This window comes from Penaeus japonicus, unplaced genomic scaffold (genome assembly GCF_977035675.1).
Source record: "Penaeus japonicus unplaced genomic scaffold, GWHDUDI00000001_assembly GWHDUDI00000028, whole genome shotgun sequence".
Taxonomy (NCBI): domain Eukaryota; kingdom Metazoa; phylum Arthropoda; class Malacostraca; order Decapoda; family Penaeidae; genus Penaeus; species Penaeus japonicus.
Genome location: NW_028234430.1, coordinates 5,156,890 through 5,174,626, shown reverse-complemented (window position 1 = coordinate 5,174,626; position 17,737 = coordinate 5,156,890). Strand labels below are relative to the sequence as shown.

General features: G+C 33.6%; 1 protein-coding gene across 4 annotated transcripts in view; it reads left to right on the top strand.

Moving 5' to 3' along the window:
• Nucleotides 1-17,377, top strand: part of rb (adaptor related protein complex 3 subunit ruby) — a 22,105-nt gene extending 4,728 nt beyond the window's left edge. For 2 of the 4 annotated variants that reach the window (XM_086553387.1, XM_086553388.1), the window contains exons 2-17: nucleotides 360-435; nucleotides 978-1,148; nucleotides 1,559-1,719; nucleotides 1,928-2,030; nucleotides 2,223-2,369; nucleotides 2,679-2,834; nucleotides 2,982-3,134; nucleotides 6,902-6,926; nucleotides 10,227-10,303; nucleotides 10,861-10,976; nucleotides 11,438-11,511; nucleotides 11,767-11,987; nucleotides 12,134-12,392; nucleotides 12,952-14,114; nucleotides 14,225-14,361; nucleotides 15,254-17,377. In XM_086553387.1, the coding sequence (XP_086409513.1) occupies nucleotides 360-435; nucleotides 978-1,148; nucleotides 1,559-1,719; nucleotides 1,928-2,030; nucleotides 2,223-2,369; nucleotides 2,679-2,834; nucleotides 2,982-3,134; nucleotides 6,902-6,926; nucleotides 10,227-10,303; nucleotides 10,861-10,976; nucleotides 11,438-11,511; nucleotides 11,767-11,987; nucleotides 12,134-12,392; nucleotides 12,952-14,114; nucleotides 14,225-14,361; nucleotides 15,254-15,410 (3,196 nt within the window). In that variant the 3' untranslated portion in view covers nucleotides 15,411-17,377. Of the gene's footprint in view, nucleotides 1-359; nucleotides 436-977; nucleotides 1,149-1,558; nucleotides 1,720-1,927; nucleotides 2,031-2,222; nucleotides 2,370-2,678; nucleotides 2,835-2,981; nucleotides 3,135-6,901; nucleotides 6,927-10,225; nucleotides 10,304-10,860; nucleotides 10,977-11,437; nucleotides 11,512-11,766; nucleotides 11,988-12,133; nucleotides 12,393-12,951; nucleotides 14,115-14,224; nucleotides 14,362-15,253 lie in introns of all 4 variants that reach the window. The other 2 variants (XM_043005870.2, XM_043005872.2) reach the window with 1 other exon arrangement.
• Nucleotides 17,378-17,737: the final 360 nt, after the last annotated feature.

Below are 17,737 nucleotides of genomic sequence, written 5' to 3'. Positions count from 1 at the left end.
TAAGAGGAAACCAGAGGGTATGCTGGACTGACAAATTAGAAAAAAGGGAGTTTTTTGTAATGACACCATTTAGGTATCATCTTAGTTAAGAAGTTGAAGGGTCCATAGTCCACAGACTGGTCTCATTTTAATGGTTGGGTGTAGGCAAGGATAGATCCAATTTCCCATTTTAAAGTTTTGCATTATGTGGCACCTTGCTTTTTGAATAGTAAGATTTTTTGCTTTTAGGATTTTATTAGATATTTTGCTTAGGTAACACAAACAAAAATAAAATAAAATAAAAATTGTTGAAATGAACTTTGCATGTCAATTTCTTTTTGGAATAGCAAGTCTAAAGGTGTGATATTTTTGTTTTCCAGACATGAGGACCTCAAGCAGATGCTGGACAGCAATAAGGATGGCCTCAAGTTGGAGGCCATGAAACGCATCATAGGGGTGAGTACCTTTAGTACAGCGTTTCACTTGTCTTTTAGTGTGTTTGAGAAATAGTATTATAGCTTGCAGTGATTGTGTAAGCCATTTTTTTCTATTTTGATTTTTGTGCTTTATTCAAATGCAAACTTATGCCCTTGCCTAAATAGAATGGAGTACTTCGATGGATTGTGACTTCATACTGATAGTTTAACAAAGACTTGAGTGTTACAGCATAAGAGTTGCTAATTTGTTACATACTGTGTAGAAACTCCTAGGTTAATCACATAACTGAATCACCAGATAAATTCAATTCTTACATATCATGCATGAACACTGGATAGCTTCAAAATGGAAGTGGTGTACTTCGCTATCCATTCTTCTAGCAATCAGCAACTAATATTGGAGACGCCAATTATGTTTCTGTTGTATGCATCTTACTGTAAAAGATATACTGAAAATTTTAATTTCTTTTTTAATTCATTTATATATAAACATTTTATGATATGTTATATTATTTGCAAAAGATTATCAAATGACTGATATCTGACCGTTCTTGCTCTCAGATGGTGGCAAAAGGACGTGATGCTTCAGACCTGTTCCCAGCAGTTGTCAAGAATGTTGTAAGTGCCAACCTGGAGGTAAAGAAGCTGGTGTATGTGTACCTGGTGCGTTATGCAGAGGAGCAACAGGATTTGGCCCTCCTGTCCATCTCCACCTTTCAGCGGGCTCTGAAGGTAGGAGTTGTATAGGAATTTTTCTTTCTTTTTATTCAGTCCTGTAATTTTGCTACTGGGATTCTACTCTTCTCTAACAAAACTCTAACTGAATTTAAGTAAATCCATGGTTCCAGAGAAGTTTATTAGTTGTTCCTAAATGTGACAGTTTTATTCTTCGAACGTTTTCCAAACTATGTTCATGTTAATAATCAATGTGAAGGTAGTGATATTGATTTATTTTTCTTTTATATCCTATGCCAATAATTGTATGATTCACTACTCATTTTTACTTTGTATTACCTCTTTTGTATAAGATATCAATATTAGAAATTCAATAAGTTAGATAAAAAACTTTCTAAGGAGAAAATCAAAAGAAGAAGTTTTTCATGATGTCTGTTATTGGATTAACTTCAATTGTTTTTCCACAGGATCCCAATCAGCTGATTCGAGCATGTGCGCTACGTGTTTTGTCCAGTATTCGTGTGCCAGTCATCGTCCCCATCATGATGCTGGCAATCAAGGATGCTGTGAGTGACATGTCTCCTTATGTCAGAAAGACAGCTGCCCATGCCATCCCAAAGCTTTACAAGTGAGTGAGAAGAAGTTTGTTGGATCACTGCTTTCTAGCTTATTAGTATGCCAAGCACTAAGGTCAAGTTGATTTTCTTCACTTATGGTGAATGTCTTCAGGGGAATTTTAAAAGAGAAGTGCTGTAATTGAAGAAGAAAATGTAGAATTTTAAACATTTCCAAATTACTTATTTATTGAAAATAATGCAAACACTTTTTTCTTACAGCCTTGATCCAGAACAAAAGGAGGAGTTGATACAAGTAATTGAGAAATTGCTCTCAGACAAGACCACACTTGTGGTTGGATCAGCTGTGATGGCTTTTGAAGAGGTATGTAGTTAGCTTTTCTTTGTGTGTTTATGCGTGCTCCTGTTGTTGCACTTCATACACAGACAGACAGAGACAGACATAATTTTTTCACTTGTATAAAAAGTGCTGAAGGAAAAAAGAAAATGGGAAAAATACTTATTACTTGTAAAAAAAAAAAAATCTAATGTTGAAACATTGAATTTGTGTCACCAGGTGTGTCCAGAAAGAATCGATCTCATCCACAAGAACTACAGGAAACTGTGCAACCTCCTAGTGGATGTTGAGGAATGGGGTCAGGTCATCATTATCAACATGTTGACTCGATATGCACGCACCCAGTTCATCGACCCAAATGCTGGGGTAAGGTTTTTAAATTTTGTGTCTTTTGAGTGAATTCTAATTTGGTAATTTGTAGTTATTGGGCTTAATTATTTCATGTGGTAAACTAAGTGAAGGTGAATCTAGACTTGTTGTTTTTATTAGGTTTGTACTTTGTTTTATTTTATGATTTTCTTTTTTTTCTCATTATTCTACTTGTTTGTATGCATGCATATATGTTCATATGGGTGTACTTTAGCATTTAAGCATCATTGTTGAAGCGCAAAATAGAAGTCATTTTCATATAACAATTATTTTTTTGGGATTCCTAAACTGAAACACATCTTACAGGAAGGAATAGAGGAAAAGGAAAAGCCATTTTATGAGGACGAGCAGGAGGAGCCTGAGGACACAGACGCCCTAGCAAAACGACCCAAGACGATGGACCCTGACCACCGCCTCCTCCTCCGAAACACAAAGCCTCTCCTACAAAGCCGCAATGCAGCTGTGAGTCCTTCTGTTTACTTTTATTATTTTCTTTTTATTTATTTATCTATTTATTTATTTTTTTCTCAATGCATTCAAGACCTTACACAGGAATACACGCATAATAGATTTTTTTCATTATAATAGAATAGCATTTCTACTGATCAGGTGGTGCTTGCGGTAGCACAACTGTATCAACACATCGCTCCACGTTCCGAGGTGTCACAGGTGGCCAGAGCGTTAGTCAGACTTCTGCGTTCTCACCGTGAGGTCCAGGCAGTTGTTCTGACTAACATAGCTTCCATGTCCACGCGTCGAAAGGTAAGTTTAACTGCTTGCATCTGTTTAGTTTTATTTTTTTTAACCTCTTGGGTGAACTTTGTCTCCCAGTTTTAACTGTATTTGGAAGGCTATGAATATAGTATATCAATATACTATATCCTAAGTAATATGTTTAAAGAAAACATAACATGCGTTATACGTATTTCAGTATTATGTCATGTTTCAGTGAAATTAGTGTATGTGTATGTGTGTATATATATATATATATATATATATATATATATATATATATATATATATATATATATATACATAGAAATATATATATTTTATATATATATATATATATATATATATATATATATAATATATATATATATATATATATATATATATATATATAATATATATATATATATATATATATATATATATATATATATATATATATATATATATATATATATATAATATTATATATATTATATATATATATATATATATATATATAAATATTATATATATATATATATATATATATTATATATATATATATATATATATATATATATATATTATATATATATATATATATATATATATATATATATATATATATATATAATAAAATATATATATATATATATATATATATATATATATTATATATATATATATATATATATATATATATATATATATATATATATATATATATATATAAATATATATATATATATATATATATATATATATATATATATATATATATATATATATATATAATATATATATATATGTATATATATATATATATAAAGTATGTATATATATATGTGTTAAGCATATTTTTTATATACATATTGAAACTTGTTCATTGTAAATATTGATGGCTTTATAGGAATAAAACCAAGGCAAAGTAACAGTTTTCTCTGCTAATGCCTGATAAATCCATTTGTTCCTTATTTGTAAGGGGAAGAATATGACAAGACTTAGTGCATATGTATTGTTTAATGAAACCTCTCGCACATGGTAATATTCAAGTTTCAAATTCGGCTAACTCCCCCTCTCACTAGCCTGGGAGCTTAGCAATAACTAATGGCTATTTGTATAGATTTATATGGAAACATATACATATATACGCATGTGTATTTATGAATTATATATATGAATATAATCACATATGCACAGATTGCATAAACTCTCATGCAAAGATTTTCCTACATCCTTTCATATGTCTCATCAAAGTACCATAAAGAGATTTGTGAGCTTTGCTTATTTTCCAAACTATAGTCGGCCTAAAGTTTCTGCATGATCAGTATTAGGAAACATGGCTGGTTAAATGTAGTTCATGAATTGAACAGATTCCATGAACAGGGAAGAGGGTAAGAATGAGACTGAATTTTGCAGTGTGAAATCATTCATTTTCATTCTTACCTTCATAAGCTATTTATTTTCTTGCCCATGAGTCAATTAGATATAAGGTAGTTAATGTACTAATCTTGAGGAAGGGTGGAACTTTTTTTTTTCTTTATGTTTTGTCTTATGCATATGTATTCCACTTCTTTATTTTTGTTCATTTATTTTTTATTAATATATATATATATTTTTTGACAGTGCATGAAAGTGCTGTGGATGTGCTCATATTACTAACCAGTGTTTATTGAAAAGTCTTTGGCTTGTTTTGTGAATAGACAAAAATGTCTGCATGGTTTGGAAACAAAATATATTAGATAGAAGAATAGTACATTTTGTAGTGCTATGTAAAGGAAATGTATGTCTTAATAGTTATGGGAAAAGATATAAGAAGAAAAAAATGTAGATTTGCACATAGAACTGAAAATTTGTATATATTTTGTCAGTACATTATGATGATGGAATATTAACTCTATTGTGGAGGTTATTGAAGTCAAGCTTTATTTTATTTTAGTCTAATGAGAGAAAATTGAAGATGAAAGTTTTTCTGGCCTCCAAATAGATTTGTTGAAATTTAACACATTGAAGCCAATCTAAGAGACTTCACTTGTTTACCCCCATTCCATGACTTATTGTGTAGAATAATATTTTGTTTCTATTACTATTATCATAATTATTAGCATTATTATTATGTTCTTATTATTCTTATTGTTATAACATCACTGACAATAACAATAGCAATCAAAATAGACACTTTTGTCTTCATAATTTCAAGGAATTGGGTAAGATTGTTATCTCAGGTGATTTTAACTGGCACCTTTGTGATTCAGCGCTTGTGGAACCATCTATATATAAGAAAAATTATAAGACAAAAACCATACCAGGCAGTGCATGTTTACATGCACTTCTTGCATGAACGGGAACCCTCTACATTACATTATATATTATGATTTGATTACTTTGAAAGTGTTATAGGAGTATATGCAATTACATTGATTTTTTTTTATATACATGGCAAGGTCATTGAATATGTCTGAGTACCAGTAAGGAACTTGTCTTAATTGTCATATAGTGCTATTCAGTGACTGTTGTGGGTGATGTTTGCAGTCCTCTCTTGATATATGGATCAGGCTTTTGAAAATCTCTTTTCAGGTATATAATCTTGAGTGAGTGTCTTTAGTGTCTGAGGTTGATATTTGTGTGATAGTTAAAACAATCTCAGAATTTTGGTAACTTTCTTGTGACTGGCTCTGGGAAGAGAATTTTTTGGGGGGATCTCATTAACCCATTGTGGACGGGGGATAGAATCGCTGGCCCAGTCTCTAGGATTGGTTTTATTTTAGAGCGAGGCAGCTTGAAGCAACATAATTTGAATCTACCCACTCTCTTTCAGTCACTCATTATAAATCTAGAGCCATTTTTGTGTTTTATTTTTTTGTGTTTTATTGTGTTTAGAGATTTTTTGTGTTGTCATGAACAAATAAAAAACATTTAACCACTGTGGATGGGTGCCATTCAAGGCTCTCTCTCCTACTGGTGCTAGAACAAAATGGTGCCATCTAGGTTTTGGACGTTAAGTTAGCTTAATATTACGGTAATTATAGTAGTCATGACTGCAATTGTCATCCTTACTCATAGCACAATAAGATAGCACAAGGCTCTAAAATCCCCAAACGTCATGTATGTCATGATGCCTGTCGTCAGACCAAAACTCCTGCATCATTTACGTCATGAATCCATCCGCACTGGGTTAATGTACTGTTAATTCCTATAGTGCAAAGATGAAAATATTTGAGATATGAAAAAGATACAATTACAGGAAAGTGGCAGACTGATGGAAATGATCTCTTTGTACTCCACTCTACAGCTTTGAAGGTATCCTCAGTCATGTAACTATTGAATGCAACCTTGATGACTGGAGACTGGAGTTGTTTTGATTTTGATGAATTCAAGCCATAGCTTTAAAAAAAAGCAGTATGAGATAAATGTGAAGTTGATTGGTTGTTTTAATTACATTTGTCATACGTATTGAAATTGAAACTTAAACCCATAAACGACAGATGACATGATATCACGTCATCTGGTGGCAGTACTTGCCGCTGGTGACGTGATATCACATCATGGCTTTTTGTCTCGCCGGCACACTGGGTGATTGTGTGCATAGCACGATCACCCAACATTAAGACCAGGTGGAGCCAAATCCCTCAGGAGTTGCAGATTTTTGTTTATTTATTATTATTTTTTTTTCACATATCTTTCAGTATTGGGATTTAGTTTAATTAACAGAACATTTTTGTATAATTTTTTGTAGAAAACATTAAACAAAGCTTTTTCTTAAGAGAATACTGTGAATGACTTTCTCATTTTTTTTTATTACACTCCCTTTACAGGCCAATGCAAGTATACAGGAGAAAGAAAGTATTTTATACATTTTTTGTATCTGCACATTTAGGAAATTATCTGTACTGAAAATTCTTTTGATAAGGTAATGTGTGTATAGAAGCAATCTATTGGAGATATGGGTGTAAAACAAATATGCAAGTATACATACATACAAAACCAGTAATGTATGAGTATGTGGATGCAATTTATGAAGTTTTGATGTACACATTATATACCTACAGTATTGATATTACAACATTATATCACTATTATACACACACATGATAAATGCTTACAACATTATATCACCATTATACACATACATGATAAATGCTTACAACATTATATCACCATTATACACATACATGATAAATGCTTACAACATTATATCACTATTATACACATACATGATAAATGCTTACAACATTATATCACCATTATACACATACATGATAAATGCTGTTGGAATGAGATCCCTTGGACTTACTTTAAAGATATGATGAAAGACATTAATGGAGATACTTAACTCCTTATGATTTTATTTTATTTTACTGAATTCCCCATCTGAGTTTTCAGTGCAGATAATTTAGTACATAGAAAACTTGCTTATTTTTCAGCACAGTATTTATGTGTAAAATTAGCACACTTCATTGGTATACATGCTACTTGGGGCTGGCAACTGTTGTGTGTTATCTCTTGTACTCGGCCAGAGTGTTAAAGTAGAGCTAGGTCTTGTGTGTAAAATTTCCAAGATAAGTGAAGTAATCACTATCTTCGCAGCCTGGTGGGAGAATATCCAAGGAGAAGTTTTGAGAGTCTTTTGTAGCTTCTGTGATTTGGTTGTGGGAGTGTTGACCTACTGTGTAATTGTTGGTGATGGAATATGTTGTATGTGTGTGTGTTAAGGATAAAAGCAGAAACAATATGTAGGTAGACAACACTAATGAGGTTTTTATCGTCTTCTGTTTTTCTTAGCATTATGGTTTGCTGAGGGAACTTACAAGAAAGTATAGATTAGTTTAGAAGAGAGATGTATAATGAACATCACCTAGGAATAGGAATGTATAGAAGGATTTATGCAGTCTACCCTTGTATAAGACTAAAAAAGGGGAAACCCTGTCCATATAGTTTAGAAATCTACAACAGCGGAGTGATTAATTAAATTCCTGCCAAGCTGACCTTAACTGATCTCTATCCATGAACTGATCTCCCACACCTGAGGACAAACTTTTGTAATTTGAATCAGTTTCGTAATTTGAGTGTTTACTTCTTATTTTGCTAAATGCTGTATCTTAGCACTAATAACTGCATACTCAGATCACTAAAACATTTCCAGAAAATTTGTAGACCTTGAAAGACAGATTCATCTGTCCAACTCCTTGCTGCCCATCTTGTGTTAGGCATGGAAATTCCAGCTATACATTTATTGTTATTTATCCATATGCATTGTTAACCCATTTATGCCGGGGCTTATATTTGCCTAATACTGCTCCCACTGGCTGGATAACAAGTGCACACAGTGACTAAGTGCGAGATCTCTCTTAGTGTAATGCTGTGTTGCCTCTCAGATCACTTTTAACCCATCCAATTCAACAAAGTGATAATAGAGGGTTTTTGTATTTGTTTATATTACTTTCACAAATGAAGGAAAATGTGTCTATACAAATGGAACTTCTATGAGTATATACAAATGTTTTGAGAAAGATCATGAACTAATAGGACGTCATCTTGCAAGAGTGAAATATTCCTATAATGTGATATCACGTCACCCAGCACCAATGAGTTAATGAGCAAATATAAAAAAGATAGTCATATTAAGAATCTGCAATTGTTTGTTATCAGAAAATAATAAAGCAAAACCAGATGCTTCATAGCTAATGAAAGAAAGTATAAGGTGTTCAAATTGTGCTGTTCCAAGGAGAGCCTATCTCTACTATTATTCCCATAGACTATAGGGTTTGTTTCCCACAGTCAAATAGCAAGGAAGGAGAGAAGGCAATTCATGGACAAAAATTTGTTAGTAATAACTGGAGTCTATTATAATATGGTCAGTCACAGCAAGGGTGGACTGTACTAAATTTACAGTTGAATTGCAAATTAGGGAGAATGCATTTAGATTTCTAAAAAATAATGATAATTTTCAGTAACTTTTAAATGTTTGTAGGTGTAGAGGGTTGAAGGATGAGCTGTTTTGTATAGTCTGCCCCTCAGATTAAGAGGACAAGACCCAGATATATAGATTATTTTATGAGAATTTTGAAAATTGACAAGAGGATATTTCAATCACTTGCTATTTTCTGTGGTAGTGACTGCTTTTGGTTGAAATAAATCACTAAAGAATATCTCAGTAATTTAACAGTTTTACTGGAACTTACAGTAAGTATATTTATATTTTTTATAAAAGATCTTCATCCCTTTTATGATAGTTGCAGTATTGAAAATTTTCAGAATCCAAATAATGGGATTTCATGGAAACAGTTCAGTTATAGAGATAGCAATGGTTAGAAAAAAAACATTGGATTTTGTTTTAAAATATTTGTCTGAGGTTAGATGTGGATTCATTTTAGATACATAATATCCAAATACTTTTTACCAAAAAGGGTGGCCTTTTACTTGATTGACTATCTTGGTTTAGATAAACAGTAATTTTTAATACCTGTATTTTCCAAACTACAGTAGATTGTTGTAGAACTGCACTTTAAATGTATATTCATTAGCAATTTAAATAGATGGTTGTTTGTGTTACTAGAGTCGCTTGAGACAGCTAAGATATACCTTCAAAGCATACGCTACAATAGACTTTTGACCAATTGATCAAATTAATTAATTTATAATTATTTCCTTTGGTGTATGTGATTTGAAAAAAAATGCATGCAAGTTATTTTTCCTCTTCTGTGTGTTCATCTGCATGCTGCTTGTCTTGAGAGAAATGTCCTGTGCCTCATTGTGTATCTTGTGCTTTGCTAAGTGTTTGGCAGAATACGAGCTTATCATCCCTTTACATCCCTGATTTTGCATTTGTTGGAAGTTGTGATTATTTTGACTTGAGGTTTTCATGAGCTTTGGTGGAAAGAAGTCGACCCAGTACAAATTTCAAATTAATTTTGCTTATTTAATATCTCCATGATACATTTTGGATTTAACTCATAGATCTAGTCTTTATTATTATGATTATTATTATTATTGGTATTAGTATCAGTACTGCTATTATTGTTTATTGTTAGCATTATTGTTATTATGATTATGATTATGATTGTTATTGCTTTGTTTATTTAAGAATAAACAGAAGGAGGTTAATCAGCAATACCTTAATCATTTTTATTTCAACACAGGGCATGTTCGAGCCTTACCTGAAAAGTTTCTTTGTGCGCTCCAGTGATCCTACACATATTAAGGCCCTGAAACTTGAGGTTAGTGTTTTCTTGTTTGTTTTCTGGGGTTTACTTTTTTTTTTTTTTTTTTTTTTTTACTGTTTTCTAATGTATATGTATTTTTAAATTTCTTAGTCCTCCTTTTTCTTCTTTTTTCTTTTCATTTTGTTTCTCCTTAACCTTATCTCATACTTTCCTCTCCTTCACCTCCCCATCCCTCTCCCTTCCTATTTTTTGTCTTCCTCCTCCCCCCATCTGCTATTATTATCATTGTTGTTGTTATTATTTTTTTTTCTTCATCTTTTTTTTATATATACCAGAAGTGAATGAAGAGAAAAAGATATTTGCCATTAGTGCAAGGTTAATGATACTGACAATAATATTAATGATGATACTATGCCTTTTAATCTTTTGATCTTTACCATTGTTAAACCAAAGAGGTGAATTCTAGACTGTGTAATTTTTATTCATATTTTATTGCCTTGAAAGAAACATATGTATTTTAAAAAGCAATTTCATATGATTATAGTTACATTCAGCCTTTTAGTAATATTAATGTATACAGGTAATGTAATAAAGGTTTCTATTACACTCAGGTTCTGACCAACCTCGCAACGGATGCCAACATATCTGTCATACTTCGAGAATTTCAAACCTACATTGGATCGTCTGACAAGGAGTTTGTTGCTGCTACAATCCAGGCCATTGGAAGGTTAGTTATTGGAAGCTTTCAAAGGGGTAAACATCATATGAGTTTTATTTTTTCAAGAAATGTTTTTTTTATATTTTAAAGATTTGTGAAAATGAATAAATAATCCTATTGGAATTTTTAGGGGAGGCTGTTCATATGGGCACATAGAAAGTCTTTAGCAAATAATGTAATTGAAAACACATATATGATTGTTATATTATTGTGGCTTCATTATGAATTTACATTTGATATAAGAGTATAAGAGGCAGGGAAGTAAGATACTGACAATAATAGTTAATATCAATTTGATATGGCAAAGATCCAAAGATCCATATATCTTGTCTTTAAAAAATACAGTGAACCTATTATATGAAGCTTGTCTATTTGGAAAATTATTATAGATAGTAATTGTATCATATTATGTAATATATGTTTGACTCATTGGTTGATTTTGTTTAAATTATGTTTTTACCCTTCTACAGATGTGCCTCAAACATAAGGGAAGTTACAGACACTTGTCTTAGTGGCCTTGTGTCACTTCTCTCTAACAGGGATGGTAAGATGAAAGACATCAATTTTGCTTTGTTATTTATATTGTTGTTGAAAATATTCATGAGAGAGACTGGATGGTTATCTCCCTTTATTCATGGCTCTTTTGGATTTCCTGAAAGAAAGATCTAAATGGCTCAAAATTCTATATAATTTGGTAACTTTGGGATCTGAAATTTGTAGCTAACAGTTGTAAAAGTTCTCTATGTTGGTGTCTCTGCAATTAATTGTTTGTTCAACCTTGCCTGTTCTCTCTTTCCAGAGTCTGTTGTAGGCGAGAGTGTCGTGGTGATCCGAAAGTTGCTACAGAGCGAGACAGTTGGACACAAGGACATCATCAGCCACATGGCCCGGCTGGTGGACAACATCAAGATCCCCATGGCCAGGGCAAGCATTCTCTGGCTCTTGGGGGAGTACTGCGACAAGGTACCCAAGATCGCCCCAGATGTACTCAGGAAGATGGCCAAGACGTTTATCACAGAGGTATATAAGGATACTTTTCTTTTTTAATTGAATGCCTTAATTAATATTTTAGAAGTGGAACCTGAAGTTTGGTGAAAATTCATTAGGGAAAAAAATAGGACAGTTTTCCCTGAAATGTTGTTTATATGAATTCTTTTTCCACTCAGGATGACATAGTGAAGCTGCAGATCCTGACCCTGGCCACAAAGCTGTATCTGACAAACCCCAAGCAGACTCGTCTCCTCTGCCAGTATGTGTACAACCTGGCAAAGTACGACACCAATTACGACATCCGTGACAGGGCTAGGTTGACAAGAGCTCTCGTGTTTCCATCCCAAGGACATGAGGACAACAAACTTGCCAAGCATGCTAAGAAAATATTTTTAGCAACCAAACCACCTCCACTTCAACAGTCAAGTTTTAAAGGTAGGCATGATAGTCTAGCCATCTGTCTTTCTATCTATATATCTATCTAAAGCTTTTGAATAATTCTGATTAACCCACTCACGACGGAGGCATTCCAGCCTTGCATGTCACAATGCCTAGGCTTTCAAACGCTTAGGCCTAAATCAATTAAATGACTGACACCATATGGTGCCACCCGGCCACCGGGCCCTTGAATGAGCAGTACCGTAGTGTACCACCCGTCCAGAGAGGGTTAATATCTGTAAACTACTATATGGGAGAGTATTTTGCTGAGGAAGTGTAAAATGTTTATTGTTTAGATGATCCAAATGTATATTTAAAGGGAAAAAGAGAGATGTTTTTGAGCTGCACCAAAGATATATAGATATATTATAATTTTGTTTGCTTAAATGTTAATTGTATTTTGTATTCTTCTTTCTTAAAAGGTAGATAATGGCTTAATAGTATATAAGATCTCCATATTGGTTTACCTCATGCTGTAGGAGGTTCCTAGCCAAGGAACTGGGGAAAACATGAGAGTTCAAAACAAAGGGTAACTAGTATACATGTACTCCTGCAGATCGGGACCAGTTCCAGCTGAGCACGCTCTCTCACTTCATCAACGCCAGAGCTAGTGGTTACCAGGACCTTCCTGCTTTCCCTGACGATGCTCCGGATCCAAGTGTCCGCAATGTGGAGATGCCGACCCCAGTCACCCCCGTGTTTAAGTCAGCACATACGAAGAAGAAGCCGCAGAAGGTGAAGTCGTTCTACTCTGATGAAAGCTCACCAGAAGATGAGAGTGATGAAGAGGAGAGTGAGAGTGGAAGTGAGAGCGACAGTGAAAGTGACAGCAGTGAGAGTGACAGTTCAGAGAGTAGCAGCGAGGAGGAGAGCGAATCAGAGAGCGATGAGGATGAGGACGAGAAGCAGAGGTCAAGAGGGAAGGCCAAGAGAAAGTCTGGCATTGGAGGCAGACAGAGGGAAGCATCAGAGTCATCAGGTAGTGAAGAATCGGAGTCAGAATCATCAGAGTCAGAGTCTGAGTCATCCTCTTCGGAGAGTGAATCATCAAGTGAGGAAGAATCAGAGAATTCTGAGTCATCAGATGAAGATGCCAAGAAGAAGAAGCCAAAGGAGAAGCAGAGCAGTAAGAGCAAAGCTCCACAAAGAGGAGGAAACCGCACCAACTTAGACCTCCTTCTCGACCTCGATGACATTCCTCCAGCCATGGACACTCCACTACTCACTCCTTCCCTTGGGGGTCTCCTCACGCCCACCCCAACAGCACAGCCTGCACAGCCTCTGCCTCCTGGTGCTTCTATTCAACCAGCCTCAGCAAAGTTTGTACCCACAACTACACATGAACTATTAAATAGGTTTTCTGGAAGTGGACTCTCTGTGGGAGCACGGTTCACGCGATCCCCTCACCTCTATTCGCCAAGAATGACATCGGTAGAACTCATTTTCACCAACAACGGAACAGAAGAAATCCGTGACATTAGCATCGGACGGAAGAAACTAGCACCTGGGATGTCACTCCATGAGTTTGCTGGCATTGCGGTCCTGAATGCTGATACAACGCTCTATGGCACTCTCGGTGTGGACTTCAACGACACCACCCAGCCAGCTGTGTTTGATCTGGTTGCCGGTGGACGTACATTTAGCATTAGCGTCACAGCTCCTATTGGGGAACTGTTGACTCCACTGGCAATGAGCGAAGCAGACTTCAATTTGAATCAGGTAAGATCAGCACTACAAAGTATTCCAAAAGTATTTCAGCTCTAAAGTTGTTGTTTTTTTGCAAAGTTTTATTGTCACTCTTGCTTCTGATTTTTTTGTACTTTTTGCAGGGCAAGCTACGAGGAATGAATGAGCTGAGTGGAACAGTGAAGCTTCCAAGTGAACAGAACATCAAGGTGCTCATTGACCACGTGTATGAGATTGCCAACCTCTTGCAAGTGCAGAGTTCAAGTGACAATGTATTGAAGTAAGTGATTTTAGCATTCACAAAAAGATAGAGGAAGTGTGAAAAGATGATCTGTGGAACTATGTTTGATGTAGAATTGCATACTCTATAGTGTAATTGAAAAGGAGGTTGAGGTTATCTCTTATTCATACCATTAATGAAAGCTTATTATGTCAGTCCATATTCATGGTAAATGAATCAATCAGCAAGGAGAAGACTGATTTAGGTTTCTTAGAAGCCTTGCCTTATCTTTATCCCCAAATTTGCAATTCCTTCATCCTGTCCTTCTTCTAAGACACAGTTAAGGCTAGTTTTACAAGTTTTACCAAAGCAAAATTCTTGTGTTTGATCTTTTCTACCAGATTTTGCAATTTTCTTCTCATGCATCAAGTACACACCACATGTTGGAGCAACAAAATTAATGATAGTTACTGTAAAAAGTGAAGGTTCTACATCTAAATAAAATACATACTGTATAAAGCAACAAAATATATTGGTGTTGCTGAACAAAACAAGCCAGACTTATCAGATTTATCACATCCCATTCACACTCACACCAGTTTCTGACACCTCATGTACAACTATCAAGCATATAGTACTGTACACACAAAATGTGGTGATTGATGGATCCAGCTATAATCCTTTAGGGCTTAATACTATGGTGTGTTAGTTAAGTATTATGTGTTTCTAGATTTCATATTACATGATACATTTTATTATACAAGAAAGGCATAAAAAGGTTAGGAAAACACTTCTTTTTTTAACATATCTACTTACCAGCAGTTTCTTGTTAAATATTGCTGTGATACAAACAATTTGGGATGAAAAGAGCACTAGAACCTAAGAAAAAAAAACTAGGAGAATCCAAAAGACAACATTATTAATGCTGTTTCCTTTCCGTCTCTATCCTCAGGTTTGGTGGTCAAACAGCCTCGGGAAAAGTTTTGGTGCTTCTGAGCTTGACCATCCCTGAAGAAGGCTCCGAGTGTTCCATCACCATCAACTGCGAGAAGATGGTTGTCTCGTCCATGCTACTGAAGGAGCTCCAGTCAGCTTTAGCCAAGGACTGAAAGAAAATCTAGGAAGAACTAGTATTAGGGTTAGCCATTTGCTAGTTGGAGGAAGAGAGTACTGTTAGTTTACCGTTAGTACTGTTACTTTTTTCATAATTACAGTGAAATTTTGTTTCTCATCTTCTTACTTCACTTCATGATGTTGCTGTTCCTTGTCTCTCTCATTTCCTTCCTCCTCCTCCTTCTCTTTCTCTTCCTCTTATTACTTTGCTTCGATAGTTATTACATGTTCCTAAGCAAATATAATGCAAGCAACTGGATATTGCATGTGACCATGCAGTTGTTGAAGGTTGAAAAAATCCAGTTATGATCCCCTTAAAAGCAGAAGTTATATGAAGAGTGTTGGTAGATATGGAAGGTAATATGTATATAATATTAGAAATTGTTAATTTTTGATTGAATTCTTCTATGAAATGTGAAATATTTAAGAAAATGCATATAGGCAAGTGGTTTGACTTTTATTTATTTGATCACTGTTGTTGTTATTATTATTATTATCATGACTATTATTATTATTATTATTATTATTATTACTATTATTATTATTATCATTATCATTATTATCATTATTATCATTATTGTTCTTATTAATATCATTGTTATTATTAATTGATTAATTAATTGCTATTGATACTTTTATTAATTCTGTTATTGTTGTAACAATAATATTGGTAACTGATGATAAAAATCATGTTATTTTATTATGCATTATTTGGTGAAAGACTTAGAGACCAAGTATGAAAGCATGAACTGAGAGTAACCAAATTCCCGGGACTTTGTCACAAGCTGGAGAGTGTAGAGCGGTATCTATAAATATGAATATTATTTCTTTGATTCATTCATTAAAATTTTTATCCTTTTTCCCGGTGCATTGTGCATTTGCTGGTGAAATTTGCACCAATTATTATCCATAACTCAAATTTTTGGAAAAGAACATGGAAAATTAACAAATGCCTCTGCTAATGCTATTCATTGTGTTGCAATCAGCTGTATGGCCTTGAAAATTTGTATGATATCAAGGCTTGTTATCTTTCTCAAAGTGTACATGTTAGTGTATGTCTGTTGTCTCTGTCCCTATGTTTGCCTGTGTTGATTAGAATCTGAAAAACTACCTTTTCCTAAACAGCATTGAAAAGAATTTTACTAGTTAAAACTAATCATGATTTGACATGTGAATGCGATATGTACATATATGATTGATTTCTGAAATTTGTAATATGAATATAGATATTTATGGAAGGTATTTTACTAAGAGTATACAGTATACATATGTATATGAAAAGTATTAATTTGTATTTTGCTTATTGTGTGAGATGAATAGCTGTTAAGTTCCAGTTATTTGACTTGCTTGTGTTTTCAATTTATTTTTTTCAATTTGTATTATTCAATAAATGTAAAGGTGATTAAAACACATAGAAAATAATACCTCATCATAATTGCATAGTCTGGTTTGAATGAAATGGTTCATATTCACAAACACTTAATCTTTTTGCAGCCAGAGAGTATTCATATTATGTTTCTCATATACTTCAACACCAATAGAAAGTGCATAATGTCATAATTCTACAATTTGTTTCCTAAAGTTCCAGTGAGTCTCAATAAAAGAATATAATACAAATGAATGAAGGCTTCCTAGGTATGCTATGCAGTGGCAAGCGTCAACAAATGTAATTTGTTTGGGATTATTTTGCCAATTTTGTAATCTCAAGAGGGAATTAGAAATGTGTAAAAGTTGATTCTATAGAAATCTCATGAATATATATATATGTGTGTGTGTATTTTTTTTTTTTTTTTCAATTTTCTCAATTTTCTCTACATCATTCCAAGATGAGTATTGTACAACTTTCTGTTTAGATTCTATTTAATTTAATTGTGTTCAATATGGAGATAATTAAAGTGTGCACAATGTGTTCGTTATGTTTGTTTGTATGTTTGTTTTGTTTAATAAATTGGTATTGAAACGATTTGATCTTGATTGTTTTTTCCCATTGGCATATTTTTTGCTTCTAAAATCATTTTTCATTTTAATAACTTTGATATATAATGAGCAAAGTAGTTATGAATGAACCAGGGAAACATTTAATTGTAAAGAAGTAAGATCAATGGAACAGATATACGAGCAGAACGAAAAACATAAAAACAACTGCAATTTGAGAAAGGAAGAGGAAACGAAATAGAGAACAAAGACGCGGAAAGGACAAGAACAAATGAACTTAGAACAAACATATCGAGAACCATGAATACGTAATAGGGACTGGTCATGTGGTCATAAAGTAATATTTCCTTTTCCTGTATAGCAAAAAAATATATGGTAGAACAATATA